The sequence below is a fragment of the Callithrix jacchus genome, chromosome 16 (genome assembly GCF_049354715.1).
Source record: "Callithrix jacchus isolate 240 chromosome 16, calJac240_pri, whole genome shotgun sequence".
Lineage (NCBI taxonomy): Eukaryota > Metazoa > Chordata > Mammalia > Primates > Cebidae > Callithrix > Callithrix jacchus.
Genome location: NC_133517.1, coordinates 28,863,279 through 28,889,201, shown reverse-complemented (window position 1 = coordinate 28,889,201; position 25,923 = coordinate 28,863,279). Strand labels below are relative to the sequence as shown.

At 44.0% G+C, this 25,923-nt stretch overlaps 2 protein-coding genes and 1 pseudogene across 3 annotated transcripts in view; 1 reads left to right on the top strand and 2 right to left on the bottom strand.

The window, feature by feature from the left end:
- The window catches only part of RDH10 (retinol dehydrogenase 10), a 30,336-nt gene extending 27,901 nt beyond the window's left edge, over positions 1 to 2,435 (bottom strand). Inside the window, exon 1 of the mRNA XM_002758996.6 lies at positions 1,463 to 2,435. Within this exon, the coding sequence (XP_002759042.1) occupies positions 1,463 to 1,751 (289 nt within the window). The 5' untranslated portion in view covers positions 1,752 to 2,435. The remainder of the gene's footprint in view (positions 1 to 1,462) is intronic.
- Positions 2,436 to 3,396: 961 nt separating this feature from the next.
- On the top strand, positions 3,397 to 7,386 carry RPL7 (ribosomal protein L7). Of its 2 annotated transcripts, none has more exons than XM_002758995.7 (7): positions 3,397 to 3,436; positions 4,219 to 4,327; positions 4,595 to 4,761; positions 5,421 to 5,558; positions 5,644 to 5,753; positions 6,057 to 6,266; positions 6,596 to 7,386. In XM_002758995.7, exons 1-6 carry the CDS (start codon positions 3,423 to 3,425, stop codon positions 6,263 to 6,265), a joined length of 747 nt encoding a protein of 248 aa, XP_002759041.2. In that variant the 5' UTR covers positions 3,397 to 3,422; the 3' UTR covers position 6,266; positions 6,596 to 7,386. The 2 variants fall into 2 exon arrangements, with proteins under 2 accessions (XP_002759041.2, XP_054102661.1); XM_054246686.2 differs by having other exon boundaries at positions 3,397 to 3,497.
- A 12,240-nt stretch (positions 7,387 to 19,626) lies between these two features.
- On the bottom strand, positions 19,627 to 22,192 carry LOC100408479 (mitochondrial ribosomal protein S7 pseudogene; annotated as a pseudogene).
- Between the last annotated feature and the right edge of the window lie 3,731 nt (positions 22,193 to 25,923).

The window sequence follows — 25,923 nt, the reverse complement described above, 5'->3', positions numbered from 1 at the left end:
CAAAAATACTACAGTGAGCTTCAAATTTCTAATGCCGCAAGGCTTGCCAACGACTGAGCTTACAGCTGCTTTCCTCTCATGAAATCTCTGGGAATTACAGCAATTTACTGGATAACTGCTGAGGGGAAAGTCATGTAATTGTGACAACCCCAATACAAGTAGACCACATGGGATCAGCTTCCTGGAGCTAAAGACACCTGCAAAGAACTGATCTCAGCCCAGAGTTCAGAGAACACACACACTACATACTCCTCTTTTTGGGGGAAACAGTGGCCAGAAACAGCTCTTATTCTTTATTATGAGAACCCTCAAAATGGAAACTCACTTTAAGGTTCACAAATCAAAACTGCAATTAGTAATCTGAAAGCATCCAAAGCCAAGAAATGAATCCACAATTTCTAATGAAGAAGTAGGCATCACTGGTTTGTTCTCACTGGAGTAGCCAAGTCCTCTGAGAAGTATTCTCACAAATCAAGTTATAGGTAAATATACAATTTTACCACATAAGAATTTGACAATTTAAAAACCAAAATCGGTATCTTTTAGGTTTTGGCAGGGAGCACAAAAATCTGTATTTGTTACCCCTCCATATCACCAGTGAAAATGGAACATTTTCACCCTTAAATTAAAAACGCTGGTATCAATAAGTTTGGTGATAAATTATCAATACAGGGGAGAAGTCGTGCCCAAGTCAATTTTCTCTGTACAGGTAAATGTTTTCCCTAAAAATGAAAAATTCTGTTAAAAAGCAAAAGCCATTATCAAATTTCCCATACCAATACTTATGATTGGTTATGGGCTTTGCTTTGGCTTAAAAAAAAAAAAACTCGAGCTCAGGTTAGTTAACAAGTATACAGAAATGCAGATTTCCTGGGGTGACCAAAAACATGAAAGAAATTTACAACGAACCCTAAATCCTCCAAGCGCTTTCTCTTAGGAAGCAAGGCGTTTTTCCATCCCGCTCAGGGAGTGTAACTAAAGCACTTATCGCTGGCGAAACAATGTAATTCTGTTGTTCCTCGGGCCAAAGTTATAATGAAACCATCAATACTGCCCTCGTCTAAGGAGTTCAGTCCACAGTAACAGACGTTTCTTCAGTCGAGTCAGAACTTCCCAGAGACACTTTAGTTTCCCATCGCGCCCCTTGTTAAGTCGGAGCGAGACGTTTCTCTGGGATCCAACCCTGGGGTACCAAGTTCCTTCCGCCTTCCCTACCGTCAAAGGGCTTAGGAAATCCCCCAATGGTCCACTAAGAGACCTGACCTCCGGGAGGACTGGGCACCTTCCCCCTGCTAATACAGAGGAGATAGCGTTCCTTTATCAAGGGGCAAATTCCACCCATCTCCCAGAAGACCGGTGGGGTGTTTCCTTTCCTCGATAGCGGGGATTGGGGCCTGCCGTAGTAGGGCGCGGGGTGGGGAGAGGCTTGACCCAACAATGCTCCCGCGCGGGTCCGGGTTACCTTGCAGCGCGGCGGCGTCGGCCGCCTCCAGGTCGCGGTAGATGTGGCGCACCATGCCCGCCGTCTCCTCGTTGCTCTGCGTGTTGATGTCCCAGAGCACCAACAGCGCCCGGCGCCGGGCGAACTCCAGAGCGAAGAGGCGGCCCAGGCCGCTGCCGGCGCCGGTGATGAGACACACCTGGCCCGCCACGCTCTTCTCCTTGGGCCGCACCAGCCAGCGCGCTGCTGCCAGCACGAACGCCCAGAGCACTTTGAAAGTGACCACGAAGAACTCCACCACGATGTTCATCGCGACGCCTGGGGCCCCGCACGAGCCCAGTGCCTGAGTCTGCGCCCACCCCGAGCCCCGCAGTCGGGCTCCCGGCCCCTGGGCGCTTGTCACAGAGGCCGGGATTAGAAGGTTGCGCCCCGCCCCGCCTCCGAGGTGCCCGCCGGGCTGGAGTGCGCGGCGCCGCTCCCTGTCTGCGCGGGGCCACTCCTGCCCGGGTTCGGCGCGGTGGCCCCGGACTGTGCCCGCCGCGGCAGTCACCCGGCTCGGCGCCTCCTGCCGGCAGCCGCCCGACCGTCCCGCAGCGCTCGGCCGGCCGGCTCCGCTGCAGTGGCAGTGACAGCCGCGAGTCAAGCTACGCGCGCTGCCCTCATGGCCAAGCCGCTGCCGCCCGACAGTCCCCGGAGCCCGCGCGCCGGCTCCCTCTCACCCCGGGGGAGGGGTGCGCAGCGGAGGTGGCACGGGCCAGCGGGCCGCCGCGGGAGTTGTCAACTCGACCCAAGTTGCGAGAGGGTGGGAGAGTGGGGGTGCGGGGCGGCGGAGCGCCGGGAAGGGAAGACTCGATCGGCGCAAGCGAGCGCTGCCCAACGCCCTGCAGCTGCCCCCGAGGGCTCGCGTCCCCCTGCACTCCCAGCGGCTGTCACTCGGGCAACCCGCTCCGCAGCGCAGAGCCGCTTGCAAGTCGGAGCGCTCCGGGCCGGCTCTGAGCTGGCTCCACGCTCCGCGCTATATAACCCACGACCGGGAAGAGCCCGCGGCAGCCTCGGCATCGGCCCTCCCTCCGCCCGGCCTCCCCGCCCCCGGGCGCACCCCGCCCCCGGCCCAGCCCCCCGCCCGCCAGCGGTTCGCGGAGCGGAGCGGGGTAGCCCTTCTCACACGACCGTGGCCACAACCTCAGCCCTCCTCGCACCTCCCTTCGCAGCTCACGCCCCCTCCCGTGAGGTGTCCCGGCCTCCGCCTGCCCATCTCGGCGGTCAGCAGAGCCCCGGCCATCCTCCTCCAGCCGTGCGGTCCCCGCTGGTCCCTGGATCGCCACTTTTCGTTAACCAGGGCACTCCGGACTGCCCCGCCTGCGATCAGGCGCCGCGAAGACAGCCCTAAGGGCTGGAGCGACAAGGACCTCGCGGCGCGGCGAAGGGGGTGTAGTCTGCGACTACCGCGGCAAGGAACGGGAGGGCGGCCAAAAGTGACTTCGAATTGCAGCTAGCCGTTTGGAACATGGCCCAAAAGGCTCTCATTTTCCTGGCTGGAACCGCTGCCGCGGTGCTTGCCTGCGGTCCCGGTCTGGCGTTGCCGTCCGGCCGGGAGGGCGAGGAATGGTGTATGCTGGGATCTGTAGTTCGCCCTCGTGAAGCTCGTCTTGGGAACATTAAGAGGAGAAACCCGAGCCTTATTCTGTCAGCGCAGCCTGGGGATTAGGACCCCGAGTCGCCAAGGTGTCAGCACTCTTTGCTCTTGAGTTGATTAAAAAGTGTAATCAAATGCATATATTTTCTTCAAACAAGTTTTACCCGAAAGTTGGTTGGAAGAGGCTAAATCAGGGCGTTCTTAATTTGGCGTCTGCTAGGCGGCTTTTTAGTTCTGGATTCTTTTCCGGCGTTTCCTAAGACACCTGTGAGTCGCGGGGCTTCTTTCTCAGTCTTTAAGTGGACAGTGCGCATGCGCCGACTTCCTCTTTTTCCGGCTGGAACCATGGAGGGTGTAGAGTAAGTTCCTTCTTGTTCTTTCGAGAATCCTTCTCCATCTTCAGAGCCGGATTCTTTTTGTGTCAGTTTTTCTCTTTCTGGTTGTAGGTGGCACCTTTGCCCACCTCCGTGTTTGTTTGTGACGTTTTGTGACACCAGTGGGGACCTGAGGCTAGGGTTGGGATGCAGGCGGCCTTAGGACGGAGGTTTTGGAGATTCCGGGAACAAGATGTCGGGGTGCAGTGTGTGTGGAATCCGTCGGTTGGCTGACAGCCCAGTCCTCGGTAGAGGGCATTTCGGGGAGGCGCAGAACTTCTGAATTGGGTTTGTACTTGGCTGGTGGTTGGCCTGGGCCTCCATGCCTACAGGCCTTTGCTTTCAACATGTGGATCCCGAGACTTGAACCAAGGTGGCGGTGGTTTTTTTTTTTAAGCCTTAAGTGTGGGGGTCAGTGCCTTGCCGCAGACTTTCAGCTGGTACGTTTTGTTATGAGGCTGTTGGTGTTTTTTTTTTTTTTTTTTAATTAGTCGTCGCAGGCCGGACCTGTTGGCTGGAATGGGTAAAAGCGTATTGCTGTTATCTTACTTGGGATTGCATTTTAGGCAATGTGGTTGGTGTTAAAGGTTATTGACATGAAGTTAAAATGCGCATCGTACACTGTAGCAAGCTAGAGCAAGTAAAGTTAGGAGTGGCTAAAGCCAGTGAAGGATTTCTGTTGACAACAGACAGTACACAGTTCGGGTGTAATACAGCGCTGTGAACTTTTTGAGCTGTTGATAATATTTGTCGTTGGTTAACGTTAGAGAGAAGAAGAAGAAGGTTCCTGCTGTGCCGGAAACCCTTAAGAAAAAGCGAAGGAATTTCGCAGAGCTGAAGATCAAGCGCTTGAGAAAGAAGTTTGCCCAAAAGATGGTAAGTAAACTCTTTGAAGCACTAGGATGTAAGGAGATGCCTTGTTGGGATTAAGAATGAGGTGAATGTTCTTGGCAAGGTTTCCTCATGTACCGAGTAATTGCTTAGCTCCCTAATGTGACAATCTTAAATAAAGGTAGTGGGTTTTAGTAATTGCATACTATGGCAAGAAAAGATTTAAAGGAAAAGTGTTTTAGTTTTTAATAACTAGCATTGCTATTGTGCTTGGGAACTAAAAATCATGAATAACTGGTGATTGGTTTTCAGCTTCGAAAGGCAAGGCGGAAGCTTATCTATGAAAAAGCGAAGCATTATCACAAGGAATATAGGCAGATGTACAGAACTGAAATTCGAATGGCGAGGATGGCAAGGAAAGCTGGCAACTTCTATGTACCTGCAGAACCCAAACTGGCATTTGTCATCAGGATCAGAGGGTAAGTTCAGTTTTACTTCATTTGGGTTTGAAAGGGAGAGTTAGCACTGGTAAAAAACAAAACAAAAAAACTTCATGTTATTTCTGAGAGCCCCGATTCTGAAACACTGAAGTATAACTATTTTGGGGGAAGCTAGAGCAAGGAAGGTGGTGATCAAATGGTTTAGTTGCAAGCCATGTTCCCCAAGCTCCTCTCCCTTCTCTTAGTCTTTTAGTGGAATACAGAAGTTCAGTGAGAGGATTCCTATCTGTTTAGGTAGGACTTGATGTTCAAAACTATAATGGTTAGTATTAATAAAAATTTCGAGGCCGGGTGCGGTGGCTCATGGCTATAATGATCCCAGCACTTTTGGGAGGCCGAGGTGGGTAGATCACGAGGTCAGGAGTCAAGACCAGTCTGGCCAACGTAGTGAAACCCTGTCTCTACTAAATAAAAAAATTAGCCAGGCATGGTAGCACTTGCCTGTAGTCCCAGCTTCTCGGGAGGCTGAGGCAGAATGGCTTGAACCCAGGAGGTGGAGGTTGCAGTGAGCCAAGATAAGGCCACTGCACTCCAGCTTGGACAACAGAGTAAGACTTCGTCTCAAAAAAAAAAAAATTTTTTTTTTTTTTTTTTTTCAATGAAAGTCAAATGTATTTTTTCGTCCCTTTTCACCACAGTATCAATGGTGTGAGCCCAAAGGTCCGAAAGGTGTTGCAGCTTCTTCGCCTTCGTCAAATCTTCAATGGAACCTTTGTGAAGCTCAACAAGGCTTCAATTAACATGCTGAGGATTGTAGAGCCATATATTGCATGGGGGTAAGTCTAAATTGGCTACATAACATCCTGAATTTTAGATGTTTTAACAGTGGTAACCTTATTTATGTTTCCCTTTTCATTTCAGGTACCCAAATCTGAAGTCAGTAAATGAACTAATCTACAAACGTGGTTATGGCAAGATCAAAAAGAAGCGAATTGCTTTGACAGATAACGCTCTGATTGCTCGATCTCTTGGTAGGTTCTGTTTGTTGGAAAGTTTGATATTAGACCATGCAATAACTTCCTGTCCTCTTGTGGCCATACATTTCTCACTATTGTGAATCTTCACATACTCCCTGTGATTCTTGATTAAGCTTAAAGAAAACATAAGGCATGGTTTCATTAGCTTGAACCTTAATCTCTATAAAGCCATAGATTTACCTTGTTAACTCATGGTACGTTTTTATCTCACAGCCTACATTTGGTCTTGTCCTGTTCCCTAATGTCTAATAATAATTTCGAAACTTTTTGCAACTTCAATAACCTTAAAATATTTAGGAAAATATGGCATCATCTGCATGGAGGATCTGATTCATGAGATCTATACTGTTGGAAAACGCTTCAAAGAAGCAAATAACTTCCTGTGGCCCTTTAAATTATCTTCCCCACGGGGCGGAATGAAGAAAAAGACCACCCATTTTGTAGAAGGTGGAGATGCAGGCAACAGGGAGGATCAGATCAACAGGCTTATTAGAAGAATGAACTAAGGTGAGAGACTACATCCCAAGAAAGATTGAGTAACTCTAGAGTAAAAGTGGTGGCAATCTTGAATACTTTCTCCATTAAATACTGATGGGGGGTTGATTGAATTTTAATCAATGCTTTTGTTGGGGGGGCAGGGATCAACTATCTTAGCAATTACAGTTGGTCTGTTTACTGCTTTTGAGGACATTTCTGGAGGAAAGGAAAGCCCAGTTTTGGGAGTCTTAAAAATGGAAATTGGGTGATTTCAGAAATTGTAACTGTCTGGTTTATGTTAATTGTTAGCTGCCTAAAGTGATTTTAGTGATTTTTAATGGTTTTGTTTTTCCTTTCAGGTGTCTTCCATGATTATTTTTCTAAGCTGGTCAGTTAATAAACAGTATCTGCTCTCAATTGAAATGTATTGTTGTTGTATTTGTGATTTCTTTTGTTGTTAGCCTTTGTCTTCCCTTCACTATGGTGGCAAGTCCTGTGTGTGATAAAATTGAGCCAAATCAATAGCCCATTACATGCAAAATCAGAGTTTAGATTGTGTGAAGGACATCTCTTGGGTTTTTAAAAGGCTTTTCTCAGCTACTCAGGGCGTACAGCCTATGGGGTAGCCCTGCAAAAAAATTAAAAATTTTAAAAAAGGCTTTTCTCTACAAAAGATCTTAGCTTTTTGTCTTTGAACTGTGCTGAGTGATTCAAAATGGGTTTATTCTAAGCCTGTTTCACAAGTATTTATACATGATTTGTAGGTAAGATAATATAACTGGTTTATGGAAAAAATTGAGTTTAGTTCTAAAATTCATTTTCTCAGGCCTTAGCTTGTTTATAAACTACCATGTAAATGGGTTGTTTTCCTCTTGCATTCCATTTTTGTGTTCTTTTGCATCTTTTGCAATACTTAGATACTAATAATTGTTTCATATTATGGTTATTGTGAAGGAAGAAATGAAATTTGTGCCTAGGGATGTAAATTATTTCTGAGCACATGGTGAAATTATTGAGCAAAAACTTGAAAGGTTTTGGGTATTTTATAAATAACATTCCTCTGTATGTCATGTATCATCTCAGACTAGTGAACAATGTAGAGTGTAACATGAAGTACATACAATGAAAGTAAAAATGTTTGTGGTCCTCACTTGTGTCAAGGGTCTGATGCATTGTGAAAGCTGTCCTTTGGTGATTATTTTGCTACTACTGCACCACAATCATTTATTGCTTTTTAATATTCACAAGTTGCTAGACAAATAGAATTTCTTTGAGTTCTTTATTCCTGGTTTTGGGAACTAATTCTCTGGATTAGTAAGTTTGTTTAGGATCAGTGAACTTTGGAGAGAAATCAAGTTTATAGTTTATAAAAATCCTTTTACATATATATGAGTATCAATGTTTTGCCAGGTATTTTTTGTCTTAGGGTAATCTCCGGGTAGAACCAAAGAGTTGTTTTTTTTGTTTATAGAGATGAGGTCCCACACCAGCCTGTTTCCCAGCATGGTACTGAATTCATGGTTTCAAGCAATCCTGCTGCGTCAGCTCCATGAATAGTCAGGATTAAGGCATGGCCCACTGCCCCCAGCGAATTTTTTTTTTTAAGTTTTAAAATTCAGTTTTGTTTTACTGTGTTGGTAAAGAGTACAGTTCCCAGTGTTTGCACATCCAGTGTCCTGAAGGGCGGTTGTACCCCAGATGTTAGATAGAACCTGTTTGGCTTCCAGGTTTTAGAGGAATAATGAGGGCCATCAGTGGCCTCTTCAGGGTCAGAATTAAGACTAATGAAATTTCATTAGAATGAAGTTGCACACATGGCATATTGCATACTTAACCTGGGTGCAGGTGGGTGGGTGCATGAAATGTAGAAAGTCTTCATTGGGAAGGGAATAAGTAGCACTTTATATACAAAGTGATACTTAGGCAAAGCTTTTTTAAAAAAGACTAATGGCCTTTATATTTTAGAGCAGTTTTTATTTCATAGTAAAAGTGAGCGGAAAGTAGAATTCCCGTATACAGGTACAGGAGTCAACAGGTACAACCTCCACTGTTGACTCCCTACCACTACAGTGGTACATTTGTTTCAGTCAATGAACCTGCATTGATGAATTACCACCCAAAGTAGGAAAGCTCTTTCCTCTGGTCCGGGGGTGATTAGATTTAGGAATACCTGAAATAAAATGGGCAAAGCATTGACTATCCTGTATGCACACCTTGTCTGCTTTGAGTCCTGGAGGATTCAACCCCCTTTTTCATTTAAATCACTCTCTTAAGTGTGGCCTATGGCCAGAGTGGATGGGGAAATGTGGGAGGGGTTGCAGAGAACCGCGATTCCCATAAAGAACTCTGAAGCAGGGGATTTGAGGGACCAACGCAGCTTGATGCTACGAATAGAAAAAATTTAAAGCATTGCTGTCGGGTAACGACTTTAGCTATCAGTTTCCTAGGGAGTAAAGTGGGATAACCAATCTGCTTTTATGAGAGGATTTTGAGGAACAGTAATAGGCATGAAAATGTTTGTGAGCTGGTAGAATCTATTCAAATGCAGGTTATCACCTGATTGGGAAACTTACCTCTTCTAAATGTCATTGCTTTCAAGGCCTAACCAACCTTCGGGGTCTGGGCACACAGTAGGTTCTCCAAGATTTCACCTCATATATGTTTATTTCCGGTTTATCCAAGGTCTGGCTTTCTCTAGTGGATTGTCCCCTGGGAGCTCAGTTTTTATGAAGTTGTCTTAGACTCACTGGCCTTTAGCCAGTGTTAACCTGGTAATTTCTGTGAAGTTCATTTGTGGTGGCTGGATTAAGAGTGCTCGCTTCAAAGCCAGACTGCTTGGGTTCATATCCAGTCTCCACTTACTTGTTAGCCTGGACCAATAAATCTCTGTCTCAGTTTCCATATCAGCAAAATGGAGATAATTGTGCCTAATTTCATATGATTTTAATGAAGATTAAATGTTACATACAGGCCATGTAAAATGCTTAGAGCAGTGCCTAGCTCAAAAGTGTTGAATGCTGCTGTGCAGTATAGCTTTAGCACTTAGTATGGGCACAGAACAGTGAATTACAGAAAATACCCTCTGCTTTCAGGTGTCAGTCTAATGGGAAGACAGGCAACATAGTAAAATGAGTGCTCTGGGGGTGTTTAGGATATGATAGAGCCTCTTGGGGTGTCTGATGTCTTTGTGGCCCACCTCCATGGGAAGATTGACAGCTTTCTGCTACCACTGTTTTTCCTTACAGATTTGGTGTCAAAGAGCCAAAACATTCCCCTCATACATGTGCATCCCTTCTGCCAGGTAACAGACTTTAAGGCCAGGCCTTTTTATTTCTGCCCATTTGCTGATATGTAGTAGGCACTCAAGTGTTAAGTGAATGTATGAATTTTCTTTTGCTGCTGTAACATCACCATAAACTTAAGTGACTTAATTTATTGTTTTAACTTTTCTGGAGGTCAGAAATCTAAAGCAGGTTTCACAGCCAAATTAAGGGGTCAGCAGCCCTGTGTTTCTTTTGAGGACTCTAGAGAAAACTTTGCCTTTTTCAGTTCTAGGAGACCCTTGCATTTCGTGGTTTGTGGCATCTCTGCTTCCATCATCTTTGATCTTCCTGCCTCCCTCTTAATATAAAAAGCTTTGTAGTTACGTTGGGCTACTTGAATAATTCAGGATACTCTCCCCATCTCAAAATCCTTAATTTAAGCACACATCTAGAAAGTCCGTTTTGTTGCTACATAAAGTAACATATTTACAGGTTCCTGTAATTAGGGCATGGAAGTTGGGAGGGCCATTCTAAGTATCTGAAACTTGATTTGCTTCTCTCTAGCCATTATCCAATGTAAGATTTGAGTCAGGTTTCTGTATTCTAGCTACATAAAGTAACATATTTACAGGTTCCTGTAATTAGGGCATGGAAGTTGGGAGGGCCATTCTAAGTATCTGAAACTTGATTTGCTTCTCTCTAGCCATTATCCAATGTAAGATTTGAGTCAGGTTTCTGTATTCTAGCACTTAGAACAATGCCTGGTGCATTGTAGGCACTTCACTTTTTAGAGGGACTCTAACCTCATCAGGAAAATAGCCATTTAAAATCTTGAGACTTCAATAACTGGCATATTGTAGTCCTTGAGTATTTGGTGATGGGGAATGGTGAAAGGAGGAATGGGGTAGAGTGGATTTGTGGATATAGATCTGTATAATTTACTTTGGAGGGCTCAAATTGCGTTTTGTAGGAATAATTTGTAATAAAGTACAGGAGATGTTTCATGCTGTAAAGATTGGAAAGTTTCACAAAGGAGGTAGAATTTGGTCACCTGATGGAACAGTTTGAGAAATGGCATGGAGTTTGGGAAGTGTCAGGTAGAGGTGTGATAGCAAAACTAAAGAGGAGACCGTTTAATAAACACTTGATCACTTGCTGAGTGCCAATGTGTCACTTAATCCACATAACCCTAGGTTAGTATTTCTCCACTAATTAAGTACTCCATGTGATCTTTAATATGCAGCCTAGTCCCCCATTAGGTGGGTTAACTTTCCCTTACCCAGGATCACACAACTAAGTAGTGGGGCCACTGTTAATGATTTAAGGCCTAATTTGAGTGTTAAAAAAATAACCGAAGGAGCTAGGAAAGGTTAGTGTAGAGCTTAATAAGAACGGAGAAAATCGTGTTGAGAGCAGTTTCAGGAGTGTTTGTGGGATCTGAAACCGTATTACCAAGGATAAACTTGCAGCTCTAGTGGGGAATCAAGTCATAAAGGCAGAGGTTGTATCTATCTTAATCTGGCAAGAGTACAGATACTAAGATCCCACTGTGCAAGACAGGTGCTAGGTGTCTAAGCCAGAGAGGGCACACATGCCTAACCTTTGACAGAGTAACCAAAACAGAGGAGTCAGAACATGGAATTTGGGCAGATTGGTGAGGGAACTCGTCCTTGTCATTTACCAAAAATTAGGGCAGTCAGGCATTAACTGGCTAATATTTGAAAGGTACAGCTCATCAGTACTCTGGAAAGCCTGGTTATTTTGAATGTGAAAAACAAGTCTTTGATACAAGCTGTTGTGCAAATAACCAGATAATTGAATGATACCAAGCTTGTCCAACTGCCCTCTGCACCCTATACATGCTGCCTGGTGCTGTTTGCCATTGGGCCCCCACTGATGATTGTTCACCCAGCTTTGATTCAGCTCTCTCCCCAACCTTGTCTCTCATCCCCAGCAGCAGTGACCTGAAGGCGGAGGCACTCTAGTACTGGTTGAAGAGTCCCGGTGGCCTCTGATATCCTAGCTGTCCAAGCACCGTCATGGCCTGGAACCCTAACACTGGGCCCCTTGCTCTGGAACTGGGATCCCTAGCAACTAACTGGTGCGCATCGGGCAGGCAGGGCCGCAGCCTAGGGAGACGCTGCCCAGGCCGGGCCGAACGTCACTGGGCTCCTGGCTGCGGGTCATGCTCACCCCAGGAGCGGTGAGTGTGGGAGCTCGCGGCCACTTGCCCTGCCTGCCCCGCTGGTCCTGCGCTGCCGCCGTGGCCAGCCCACCAACGAGGCCCGGCTGGGCCAGGGGCTCGGGTGTGCCCAGGGCTGCCGCCGGCTCCCACACTGCCCGCTGCCCCAGCTGCCCCAGCTGCCGGAGCTTCCGACCTGGGTCCCAAAGGCCAGGATCGCGAAGAAGTCCCTCCCCTTGGTGCAGCTGCCAGGACAGTGAGTGCGGGTGGCTGGCCCATCCCAGGACAAGCCCTGGCTAAGGAGTTGGAGGCCAGGGGACTTGCCAGGTCAGGGTGGGATGGGAGGTCAGATCCGGAGGTTATCTAGTATGACTCCTTCCCATGAAGGGGACACTGAGGCTCAGAGAGGGACATGGGTCACTCCGAGGATGCTCTAGATGCACTTTATAATGGGAGCTGGTGGAAAGGCCTGGGCATGAGGACCTGAGGAAGTAGTAAGTACTTACATCTATCCCTTAAGTGGACACGCCCTTACAGATTGACCCTCCCAGCCTTAAAACGGAGTTGGGGGAATGTGTTTACTTTCTTCCCTTGCCTACCCCTGTTTCTCCCTTCTTCCACACTTGTACTCAGCCATGCAGTGGGACATGGGAAATCAACCCAGTTAGATTGTTAAAATCCTGTTTCTGTTGCCAGTTATACTTTGAACCATTTCTGATTTATCTATCATTTGTGTGTGTGTGTGTTACTTTTTTCACCAGGAGTTAAAAATACTAGAAATTATTTCTGTAACACATACAGTCTTTTCTATCAGACTGCTCATTTTCCCATATAACCTTTTTGGGGTCATAGACATCATAAAAACTGGAGCCTGTCCCCAGACAAATGCAAACAATTTTGTGAGAACTTTGAGGGTATGATAATCCCTGAAGCACACGAATCCTTGTTCTTCTTTATTGACTTCTTTTGTACATTGTTAATGAGTTAAAATCTCTTGTTACAATGGAGTTTCTTCAGAAATACTCTTACATTTCCTTTTTTAAGTTCTTGCTTACATTTTTCAAATTATAATGTATTAGTACTTATTGAAACTACAGAAATATATGGCGTTAGGGGATGTCTGCACCTTTTTTACTTATTTTTTTTAATTGCATTTTAGGTTTTGGGGTACATGTGAAGAACATGCAAGATAGTTGCATAGGTACACACGTGGCAGTGTGAGTTGCTGCCTTCCTCCCCTTCACCTATATCTGGCATTTCTCCCCATGTATCTCTCCCCAACTCCCCCTGCATTGCCCCTCCCCTATTCCCCCCAATAGACCCCAGTGTATAGTGCTCCCCTCCCTGTGTCCATGTGTGTGGTATTTCATTTTCTGTTCTTGTGTCAGTTTGCTGAGAATGATGTTCTCCAGGTTCATCCATGTCCCTACAAAGGACATGAACTCAATGTTTTTGATTGCTGCATAAGATTCCATGGTGTATATGTGCCACATTTTCCCAGTCCAGTCTATCATCGATGGGCATTTGGGTTGGTTCCAGGTCTTTGCTATTGTAAACAGTGCTGCAGTGAACATTCGTGTGCATGTGTCCTTATAGTAGAACCATTTATAGTCCTTTGGATGTATACCCAGTAATGGGATTGCTGGGTCAAATGGAATTTCTATTTCTAGGTCCTTGAGGAATCGCCACACTGTCTTCCACAATGGTTGGACTAATTTACACTCCCACCAGCAGTGTAAAAGTGTTCCTATTTCTCCACATCCTCTCTAGCATCTGCTCTCTCCAGATGTTTTGATGATCGCCATTCTAACTGGCGTGAGATGGTATATCAATGTAGTTTTGATTTGCATTTCTCTAATGACCAGTGATGAGCATTTTTTCATGTTTGTTGGCCTCTTGTATGTCTTCTTTTGTAAAGTGTTTGTTCAAATCCTTGGCCCGTTTTTGAATGGGCTTGTTTGTTTTTTTTCCTGTAAATCTGTTTTAGTTCTTTGTAAATTCTGGATATCATCCCTTTGTCAGATGGGAACTGCAAAAATTTTTTCCCATTCTCTTGGTTGCCGATTCACTCTAATGACTGTTTCTTTTGCTGTGCAGAAGCTGTGGAGTTTGATTAGGTCCCATTTGTCTATTTTGGCTTTTGTTGCCAATGCTTTTGGTGTTTTGGTCATGAAGTCCTTGCCTACTCCTATGTCCTGAATGGTGTTGCCTAGATTTTCTTCTAGGGTTTTTATGGTGTTGGGTCTTATGTTTAAGTCTTTAATCCATCTGGAGTTAATTTTAATGTAAGGTGTCAGGAAGGGGTCCAGTTTCTGCTTTCTGCACATGGCTAGCCAGCTTTTCCAACACCATTTATTAAACAGGGAATCCTTTCCCCATTGCTTGTTTTTGTCAGGTTTATCAAAGATTGTATGGTTGTAGATATGTTGTTATGCCTCTGTTCTGTTTCATTGGTCTATATCTCTGTTTTGATACCAGTACCATGCTGTTTTGATTACTGTAGCCTTGTAGTATAGTTTGAAGTCTGGTAGTGTGATGCCTCCTGCTGTGTTCTTTTTGCTTAGAATTGACTTGACTATGCGGGTTCTCTTTTGGTTCCATATGAAGTTTAAGGTGGTTTTGTCCAGTTCTGTGAAGAAGGTCATTGGTAGCTTGATGGGGATATCATTGAATCTGTAAATTACTTTGGGCAGTAGGGCCATTTTCACGATATTGATTCTTCCTAACCATGAACATGGACTGTTTCTCCATCTGTTTGTGTCCTCTCTTATTTCGTTGAGCAGTGGTTTGTAGTTCTCCTTGAAGAGGTCCTTTACGTTCCTTGGTAGTTTTATTCCTAGGTATTTTATTCTCTTTGTAGCAATTGTGAATGGCAGTTTATTCTTGATTTGGCTTTCTTTAAGTCTGTTATTGGTGTATAGGAATGCTTTGATTTTTGCACATTGATTTTGTATCCTGAGACTTTGCTGAAGTTGCTTATCAGTTTCAGGAGTTTTTGGGCTGAGACGATGGGGTCTTCTAGATATACTATCATGTTGTCTGCAAATAGAGACTATTTGGTTTCCTCCTTTCCTATTTGAATACCCTTTATTTCTTTTTCTTGCCTGATTGCTCTGGCTAGAACTTCCAGTACTATACTGAATAGGAGTGGTGAGAGAGGGCATCCTTGTCTACTGCCAGATTTCAAAGGGAATCCTTCCCGTTGTTGCCAATTCAGTACGATATTGGCTGTTGGTTTGTTGTAAATAGCTTTTATTATTTTAAGATACGTTTCATCAATACCGAATTTATTGAGGGTTTATAGCATAAAGGGCTGTTGAATTTTGTCAAAGGCCTTCTCTGCGTCAATTGAGATAATCATGTGGTTTTTGTTTTTGGTTCTGTTTATGTGGTGAATTACATTTATAGACTTGCATATGTTGAACCAGCTTTGCATCCTCAGGATGAATCCTACTTGATCATGGTGGATAAGCTTTTTGATGTGCTGTTGCAATCGGCTTGCAAGTATTTTATTGAAGCTTAGTTTGGCTGGATATGAAATTCTGGGTTGAATGTTCTTTTCTTTAAGAAAGTTGAATATTGGCTGCCACTCTCTTCTGGCTTGTAGGGTTTCTGCCGAGGGATCTGCTGTGAGTCTGATGGGCTTCCCTTTGTGGGTGACCTGACCCTTCTCTCTGGCTGCCCTTAGCATTTTCTCCTTCATTTCAACCCTGGTGAATCTGATGATTATGTGCCTTGGGGTTGCTCTTCTTGAGGAATATCTTTGTGGTGGTCTCTGTATTTCCTGGACTTGAATATTGGCCTGCCTTGCTAGGTTGGGAAGTTTTCCTGGATAGTATCCTGAAGAGTATTATCCAGCTTGGATTCATTCTCTTCTTCACATTCGGGTACACCTATCAAATGTACATTAGGTCTCTTCACATAGTCCCACATTTCTTGGAGACTTTGTTCGTTCCTTTTTGCCCTTTTTTCTCTAATCTTGCCTTCTCATTTTATTTCATTGAGTTGATCTTTGACCTCTGATCCTTTCTTCTGCTTGGTCAGTTCGGCTATTGAAACTTGTGCATGCTTCGCCAAGTTCTCATGTTGTGTTTTTCAGCTCCTTCAATTCACTCATATTCCTCTCTAAGTTGTCCATTCTTGTTATCATTTCCTCAAATCTTTTTTCAAGGTTCTTAGTTTCTTTGCATTGGGTTAGAACATGTCCTTTTAGCTCACGGAAGTTTCTCATTACCCACCTTCTGAAGTCTGATTCTGTCATTTCATCACACTCATTCTCCATCCAGCTTTGTTCCCTTGCTGGTGAGGAGTTGTGATCCCTTGTAGAAGGCGAGTTGTTCTGGTTTCGGGTGTTTTCCTCCTTTTTGCGCTGGTTTCTTCCCATCTTTGTGGATTTATCCACCTGTCGTCTGTGTTGTTGCTGATTTTCAGATTGGGTCTCTGAGTGGACGTCCAGATTGTTGATGATGAAGTTATTTCTGTTTCTTAGTTTTCCTTCTAACAGTCTGGCCCCTCTGCTGTAGGACTGCTGAGGTCCACTCCAGGCCCTGCTTGCCTGGGGATCACCTGCAGCAGCTGCTGAACAGTAAGGGTTGCTACCAGTTTCTTCTTCTGCTATCTTTGTCCCAGAATGATGCCAGCCAAATGTCAGTCTGATCAGTCCTTTGTGAGTTGACTCTTTGGATATATGGGGGTCAGGGAGCTGCTTGAGGTGGTTCTTTATAGGAGCTCAAGTGCTGAGCTGTGAGCTCCGTTGTTCATTCAGAGTTGCTAGGCAGGTACGTTTAAGTCTGCTGCAGCCGAACTGATAAAGCCCCCTTTTTTTCCCCCAGGTGCTCTGTCCCAGGGAGTTAGGGCTTTATTTATGAGCATCTGTTGTGCTGCTGCCTTTTTTTTTTTTCAGGGCTGTCCTGCCCAGCAAGGAGGCAGCCTAGTCACTGTCTGCCTGCAGAGGCTTTGCTGATCTGCTGTGGCGTCCACGCTGCTGCCGTGGGCTCCACCCTGCTGCCGTGTGTATTTCCCTGCAGTCCTGTTTATATGGGTGTGGTTAGAACTGCCTCGGCAATGGAGGCTTGGTGATGGCGGACCTCTGTTATGGTGGGTTGCCTTGGCAACAGCAGGCTGTGTCAGCAATGGCAGACTACCTCTGTAGGGGTGGAGTGCCTCGGTAATGGCGGACGCCCCTCCCCCACAGAGCTGGACTGTCCTGGGTTCAGCTGTGCTTGCCGTGAAACTCTCAACCCTGAGTGTTTCCAATTGTTGTTTTTTTTTGTTTGTTTGTTTTTGTGGGCATGGGACCCGCCAAGCCTGATCACCTGGCTCCCTGCCTCAGAGCCTTTTTTTTTTGGTAACAGTTTTCCCTCCCTCCCTTTTTTTTAATTTTAATTTTTTATTTTTTGGAAGGGAGGAAGGGAGGAAGTCAGGAAGAGAGGAAAGGAGGAAGGGAGGAAGGAAGGGAGGGAGGGAGAGAAGGGAAGGAAGGAAATCAGGCAATGAGAGAGACACTGCCGACCTGGATCTAGAGGTCTACAAGTTGATTTCTTTTTTTCTTTTTTTTGAGAGAAGGAAAGAAATAAAAGGAGTGAAGGAGAGGAAGAAAGAGGAAAAAAAGAGAGAATGGAAATGTTGCTTTATTCTAAAAAAAATGGGTATTAATAATGGCCAATCAATGTTTCATTTAAACCTATGAGTAGGTGTGATATGGTATTGATAAGAATGTATATTTTGTGTATTTAAAGTGGAGAGCTCTATAAATATTTATTAAGTTTACTTTTTCCAGATCTGCGTTCGAGTTCTTGATATCCTTATTAATTTTCTGTCTCATTGAGTCTAAGTCTCTATGTATCTGGGTGTTAAGACCATTAGCTCTTGTTGTTGCATTGATCCTTTTACCACTATATCTTTGTTGCTTTAAAGTCTATTTTATCAGATACGAGAATAGCAACTCCTGCTTTTTATTTATTTATTTATTTTGCTCTCCATTTGGTTGGTAAATCTTTCTCCATCCCTTTGTTTTGAGTCTTTGTGTATCTTTGCATGTGAAATGGGTCTGGATGTAACATGCCGTTGGGTTTTGGCTGTATTTTTAATTGGGGGATTTAGTTGATTTAAATTTAGGATTACTGCCATTTTATGTTAACTGGCTGTTTTATCCATTCGTTGATGTAAATTCTTCTTTATGTTGATGCTTTTTACTTTTTGGTATATTTTTAGAAAGGCTAATACTGGTTGTTTCTTTCTATGTGTAATGCTGCTTTCAGAAGTTCTTGTAAAGCAGGCCTGCTGGTAATAAAATCTCTGAGTACTTGCTTGTTCATAAAAGATTTTATTTTTCCTTCAGTTGTGAAGCTTAGTTTGGCTGGATATGATATTCTGGGCTGAAAGTTCTGTTCTTTAAGGATGTTGAATATCGGCCCCCACTCTCTTCTGGCTTGCAGCGTTTCTGCTGAGAGATCTGCTGTAAGTCTGATAGGCTTCCCTTTGTGGGTAACCTGACCTTTCTCTCTGGCTACCCTTAGTATTTTCTCCTTTGTTTCAACCCTGGTGAATCTAACGATTATGTGCCTTGGGGTTGCTCTTCTTGAGGAATATCTTTGTGGTGTTCTCTGTATTACCTGGGGTTGAATATTGACCTGCTTTGCTAGTTTAGGAAAATTTTCCTGAGTAATATCCTGAAGAATATTTTCCAGCTTGGATTCATTCTCTCCATCGCATTCAGGTACAACTATCAAACGTAAATTTGGTCTTTTCACATAGTCCCACGTTTCTTGGAGACTTTGCTCATTCCTTTTTATCCTTTTATCTCTAATCTTGTCTTCTCGTTTTATTTCATTAAGTTGGAGTTCGACCTCTGATATCCTTTCTTCTGCTTGAACAATTTGAGTCTTTAAACCTGTGCATACTTTTTGAAGTTCTTGTATTGTATTCTTCAGTTCCATTAATTCACTTATATTCCTCTCTAAGTTGTCTATTCTCATTAGGATTTCATCAAACCATTTTTCAAAGTTCTTAGTTTCTTTACATTGGGCTACAACATGTTCTTTTAACTCACAGAAGTTTCTTATTATTCATCTTCTGAAGCCTGATTCTGTTAATGGGATGCTCTCGTTCTCTAAGCCTTGTTCCCTTGTTGATGAGGAACTGTGATCCTCTTTAGAGGGAGAGGCGTTCTGATTTTGAGTATTCTCAGCCTTTTTACGCTGGTTTCTTCCCATCATTGTAAATTTATCCACCTGTCGTCTTTGTAATTACCAACTTTCAAATTAGGTCTGAGTGGATGTCCAAGTTGTTAATTCCCAGGGCCAAAATATGAGCAACCCACTGCGCCAGCCAAAACAGCAGTGTTAAGACTGGTGGTGCTTTTCTGTCCGGGAGTCTCCAGTCTGGCTTCCTTCTTGAGTCCGTAATAGGTGACTCTGCCTTCCTGGAGCTCCAAACCTTGGTCAGAAGGGGAACCAGTCCCGTTTACTCTGCACCAAGAGCTGCTGCACTGAGGTGCCGGCACAGCCGCTGCGCTGGCTACAAGAGTTGTGCTGGCGACCCATGTGGCTCCTCCAAACCTCGGTCAGAAGGGGAACCAGTCCCATTTACTCTGCATCGAGAGCTGCCATGCTGAGGTGCCAGCGAAACCGCTGCGCCGGCCACAAGAGTCGCGCTGGCAACCCGTGCAGCTCCTCCACTGGGAATCTTCTGCTCCGTGAATGACCAAAATTTGTCTGAAAGTGTTGCATCCTCTCATTCTCTGCGCTTTCACTGGGAGCTGCAATCCCGAGATGTTAGCGATCAGCCATCTTGGATCATTCTCCAGAGCCCTTTTTTTTAAAGTTGAATGGTTGACTCTCTCCCAGGTGTTCCAGTCGCCTGCTGAAAGCGTGCCGGGATCTGTGTGTTTTCCCGTGCGGCGACCCACTGCGCCGGCTGAAACAACGTCGCTGCCCAGGAATCTCCTGGCCTGACTCTATGTTTCAGACCCATTTAATCAGATGAATGGGCTAATCTGCCTTCCCAAATCTCCAATTGCCAGTTTAACAGGGCAACCAGACCAGTGTATTTTGTACGGAGAGCCGCTGCGCTGCAGCACTGGCCGAAACAGCCGCGCTGGTGACCCGTGGGGCTTCTCTGCCTGGTCTGTGGACAATAAAGAGTTGTCTGGAAATGCAGTGTCCACTCACCCTCTGTGCTTTCACTGGGAGCTGCAATGCTGAGCTGCTCCTACAGTGCCATCTTGAATCTTCTTCCTTTTTTTACTTTTTAATCCTTGTTGGAATTAATTTGGGGTTCATCCTTCCATTTTTCCTTTGTTTTGTGGTCATGGTGGAATCATATAAATTATTTTGAGAAATTTCTTTTCTCATTTAAGATATGATGGATAATGCCATTCATGTCAGTTTACTTAGGTCTATACTGAGTATTTCATAGTACAGATGTGTTAGTTTATGTGACTATTCCTCATTGAGATTAGTTCCAGATTTTCCCTATTACAAACAATGCAACAGTAGACATTCTTTCACATGAGAACAGTTCTATGGAATAAATTCCTTGAAGCAGAAGTGCTAAGTCCAATGTATGCACATTTAAAAATTTTGATAGAATCTTGCCATTAAGAACCTTGAATGATTTGTCTTTTCATCAACAGACTGTATTGAGAAAAATCTGTATTTATTATTCTTTAAAAGAAGAGACTAGCTTCCACTTAGTGTTTATAACATGTCAGATACTGTACTGAACACTTCACATGCATTTTAAAATGTAATCCTCACAGACCTATGAGAGTCAGAGACAGAATTATTTTCATCATGACCCTGTGGTTCTACAGCTCTTGAGGGGCAAAGTTAAGATTAGAATCCAAGTTCATTTTACTTCAATGCCTGGGTTTTGCAGGGTTTGAATCCCTGCTCAGTCATTGACCGGAATCTGTGTTTCCTTGGGTGGCTTGAGAATTAAATTGTATTGTGTATTTATTGTTAGAGTAATGTTATTAATATCCCCTTCTCCAGTAACTTGTAGAATTAAACATGGTCCAGTGCTTTTTATGACATTGGTTCCCCTGAACTGTCTGCCCCTCGATTCCTTCTTGCCTTCTCTTCTTCTTCCTGCATTGCATATATATTAAGAAAATCTCTGGCTTTCTTCTTTCTCTTAAATCTCCTTTGCAAATTTTATTACAGTCTCTGGCCTTATTTCTCACATGTAAATAGATAATAACTCTTAACATTTTCATCTTCAAACCAAACCTGTGCACCTCACTTCCTATTGCACAGATCCAGATTATATATCTCCATTGGATGTCTTATACTCACTTTTTTCTTTTTCTTTTTTTTTTTTTTCACACCAGAAACTACTTTTTATACATTTTGTACAAGGACAACTCGGGAAACAAGCCTATTTCCTCCAGCGAGTTTCAATGAATGCTGGCACTTCACCACATGCTATACCAGGTCAGCGTGAGAATTTTCCAATAAATCTTTTCTGATACTAAAACTGCTTCCTTTTATATCCAAAAGTCCACCTCAAGCTGAGGGAAGAGAAGACTGGGGACCTGAGTTTCCTGCAGGAAATCCCCAAGTCAGTGAGGGATCTTTACAAGGCAATGGGGGCAGAGAGTGCAAGTTCTAGCCTCAAAGAAAGGATTCCTGGACAGTAAACGTGCTGCTCCATCTTTCTTCTGAGGCTTGCCCACCCTTACAAAGCAGCTACATCTTTAATCACAGATATTTTACAGTATGCAGTGGCTCACACTGTTGCTTGCGGCAGAGCCCCTGGGCTCCTGGAGCCTCTACCACCAGTGGTAGTGGGCCAGGGCATGGTTGGCCTCAGCCATCTTGTGCATGTCATGCTTCCTCTTGATCACGGGGCCCTGGTTATGAAAAGCCTCCAGCAGCTCGTGTGACAGTTTCTCCGGCATCAGCATCCGCCGATGCTTGTTCTCCCGGCACTCAGTGATCATCCACTTCATGACCAGGAAGTGGCGACGTCGGTCGGGTAGGGATGTAGGGACCTGATATACACGGCCTCCTCTGAGGATCGGTACCAGCCCAATCATAGGTTCACAGTTTCTCAGTGCTTGATGGAAGATGATGTAGGGGTTCCGTTCAATGGTTGCCTGTTCCTCTGCAGAAGCGGCATGGTACTTCTCAAACTGCTTCCTTTTCACAGCTTCCAGAGTCTGAGTCATGAGGGATCTGGCCAGTATTTTGTTTCCTCCTTTCATCATCATGTTGGTGAATTTACTGACGACTGGGTCTTCAAACACAGAACTTGTTTTCGCTGCTGGAGCAGCTTTGATGAGCTGAGTCTTCTTGAGCTCCCGATCATACTTTTCCTCCTCAGTTAGGTTCTCCACAGGCTTGCGATAATGTTCCTTGTCAATCAGGGGATCCTTGAATTCAGCACTATAGCGGCTCCACCTCACCTGAGTTAGCCCTGGATGCTGCAAGACAGCCTGCCGCATGATCGGCGCCAGGCCCGACCAACCTCGGGAAACCTTCACTGCGGGGGCAGCCATCTTGGCTGGCTCTCACTTTTTTCTAAAACAGAACTTGTTGCCCTCCACCTCCAGACTAGCACATCCTCTTTGTTTTTTTTATTGTACTTTACGTTGTGGGGTACTAGGTATATACACATGCCATGGTGGTTTGCTGCATCCATCACCCTGTCATCTACATTAGGTATTTCTCCTAATGCTATCCCTCCCCTATTCCCCCAACACCTGCTATCCCTTCCCTAGCCCTCCACCCCCAGACAGGCCCCAGTGTATGATGTTCCCCTCCCTGTGACCATGTGTTTTCATTGTTCAACACCCACTTAAGGGTGAGAACATAGCATGTCCTCTTCGAATTTAATTCATGGTTCTATAATTTTCTCAGTTACCTCAGTTCCCAGCCTCAGTCAGCTTTGACACCTTTTCTCTGCCAAATTTCCCAAATTCAATAATCAGTCTTGCATTCTAACTGTGAACACTCTAAGTACTCTAGACTATTATGATTGCCTTGTAATTTCTCTTTTGTGCTCCAGTTTCTGCCATATTGCTTTTTCTAAAGCATAGCTATGAATAGAAGCCCTACCTCTGTTCAGGATATATACTATATCTCTGTTCTTTGGTTCCACATTACTCAAGAAAATACAGACCACTTTGTCCAGCATTCAGATTTGTCTGTAATCTCATCCAATTTATCATTTCATTATTTCTCACACCGCCTTTATTCTGAGCCCTTCCCTTCAGCAATCCAGAGTACTTACATTCCATTCTCCATGACATCTTTCCCGTCAGTGTCTTTTCCTGGAATGCCTCTACCTAACTTTCTGCCTGTCTAAGTCCTATTTAAATGCCATTTTCTAATTTCTTTAAAGTCTTTTTTGAATCTCCACCTGAAAGTAATATCTTCCTCCTTTTAACTCCTCTAATATTTTATATGTTTCCCAAGGCTTTAATTTATACACACTGTTTTGTATTATAGTTGTATGAGTGACTACTGTTTTTTCTTCTGGACTGGAAATTCTGTGCAGGCAAAATCTCTCTTTAGTTGTTTTTGGTTTTTGTGCATGTGACACATTGATTTGTGTATTGTGCATGCTTGATGAATATAAGTGAGTTACTATATTATTTGAGAATAAAAAGTCACATGTATTAGCCTAGTGCTAGCTGTAGTGACAAACAGATCCCAACATTTTTGTGATTTAACATAGAAAAGTTTATTTTTTGCTCATATAACAATTTCAAGGTAGGTGTCCCTGGTCAGCAGGTGGCTTGCTTTCCCTTGGTAGAAGGACCCTGGTTCTGCTATTCACCAGCACTTCACTCTAAATCCAGTCGGCAGAAGGGCAAGAGAAAGTGTGGAGAAAGCATGCTTGCTTAACTTCTTAGAAGCTTCTTGCAGTGTTACACATTACATTCACTCACATTCCAATCACAGGGAGGCAGCCACTTTCTAGAACAACTCTATTCTCTGGAGGAGGAGGCAGGATTTTAGTGGACATCCAACCTTCTCCTCCACAGTTAATTTCTACTTGTGAAAAGCCTCTGGGACTTAGCTTAAACATCAGTTGCTCAAAAAGTGAAGAAAACCCCTCCTACTTCTCCAGTCTGGTAAGGTCAGCAAAAGTTCTGTCATGCCATAGAATTTGAACATAGCTTTGTCATAATAAACTAATTACTTCTCCTCATGCCCTCCGATAGACTATATGCTTTATCTTTAATCATTTTTGTATTATAACTCCTAGCACAATGGATGGCGTTGTGAATAAATAAATATCTTTCTCACTGACTCTGTAACTCATCTTTATGTTCACTAGATAATTATTTTGGTTCAAGCAATCTTAAAAATAAGATGATTTTCCATCTGCTGTTTGACATTTGAGTTATTTTCATTCTCTTTTCTACTATAAGAAATACAGGAATTGATATTCATGTATCGATGATTTTTTTCCTCTTTTTTGTGGAGACAGGGTCTCACTATGTTGCCCAGGCTGGTCTCAAACTTCTGAGCTCAAGAATCCTTCTGCCTCTGCCTTCTAAAGTGCTGGGATGACAGGCGTGAGCCACTGCACCTGGCCAGTGACCATTTCTTTGGGATAAATTCCCAGAAGTAGAATTTCTGGGTCAAACGTATGTACAATTATAAGGACATATATATTTTACTAGATTTTTCTCTAGAAATATTACACCAATATATGTTCCCACTGAAGCCTAATGAGAGTGCCTATTTTCTTGCACTCTGTCTTACTCTATTAATAGTAAAGAAAAATCCCTGCCATTCTGATTGGTGAAAGTAGTAGCTCATTGTATTATTTGAGTACTAGAGAGAATGAATGTTTTTATTGACTATTTTCTCTGCAACAAGTTACCTGGTCTTTAGTAAATGCATTCTTGATAGGATTATTTTTCATTTCTTTTTTTATTTCAGGAGTTATATACATAAAATAAATTCCTGGCCAGATGCAGTGGCTCACGCCTATGATCCCAGCACTTTGGGAGGCTGAGGCAGGTGAATCACCCGAGGTCAGGAGTTCGAGACCAGCTTTGCCAACGTGGTGAAACCCCATTTCTACTAAAAATACAAAAAAATTTACCCGGGGCCTGGTGGCATGTGCCTGTAATCTCAGCTACCTGGGAGGCTGAGGCAGGAGAATCGCCTGAGCCTGAGAGGTGGAGGTTGCAGTGAACTGAGATCATGCCACTGCACTTCAGCCTGGGTGACAGAGCAAGACTCCATTTCAAAAAAAATAAAAATAAAAATAAATTCTTCAGTTCTTTATGTCATTATTTAAAAAGTTATTCTGGGAACTTCTGGGCAATGTGACAGACTGAGCTGGCATGTAAAGGTCCCCATTCTGCTTCAATCTATTTCCAATGCTGAGTAAAATATAATTTATGGAAATGTGGCTAAACTAGGAACAAAAACAAGGAAATCCCCAGGTGCCTGAAGTGAAGGAATGTTCACAGAGAAAGCCACCGTTGAGCCATCTGCTGAAAACGGGGAGTTACAAAGAAGTACTTTTCCAGTTACTATGACTTCATAACAAATTTCTCCAAAACTTAGTGGTGTAAAACAACCATTGATTGTGCTCATGGATTCTGTGGGTCAAGAATTCGGACAGTGCACAGCAGGGACAGCTTGGCTCTGCTTCAGGATGTCTGGAGCCTCAGCTGGAAGATCTGAAGGCTCAGGACTAGAATCTCCTGAAGGTTTATTCACTCACATGTCTGGTGGTTGATGCTGGCTCTTGACTGAGACCTTAGCTATAGATGTCAGCTGGAACCTTTACATGTGGCCTCTCCATGCCACCTGGCTTCCTTACAAAATGGTGGCTGGATTTCAAAGGTGAGTGTCCTGAGAGCCAAGTGGAAGTCATATCACTTTATGAACTAGCTTTGGAAATCAAATAGTGTGGTTTCTACTGTTTTTTGTTTGGATGAAGAAGTTGGTTTCAAGGAAAGAAATACAGATCTCACCTCTTGATGGAGGAAAGGAGGAACATCACAGTGAAGGAAGAGCATGTGGGACTGGATATGCATTACTGCACCTATCTTTGAAAAATACAATCTACCACAAGTACTCTTTGACCCTAAGATGATAACTAGGAAAACACTTCCTCATTGACTTGAGGAGGCTAGTAGGAAGCTTGCCATCCACTTGAGTTATAGTAAGAAAAGAGTCATCTGCTAGAGATTAGAGATTAATGGTCTGTACTAGCTCAAGTCTGGGGTCTGATTCATGTTACTACATGGTCAGGACCACAGTCC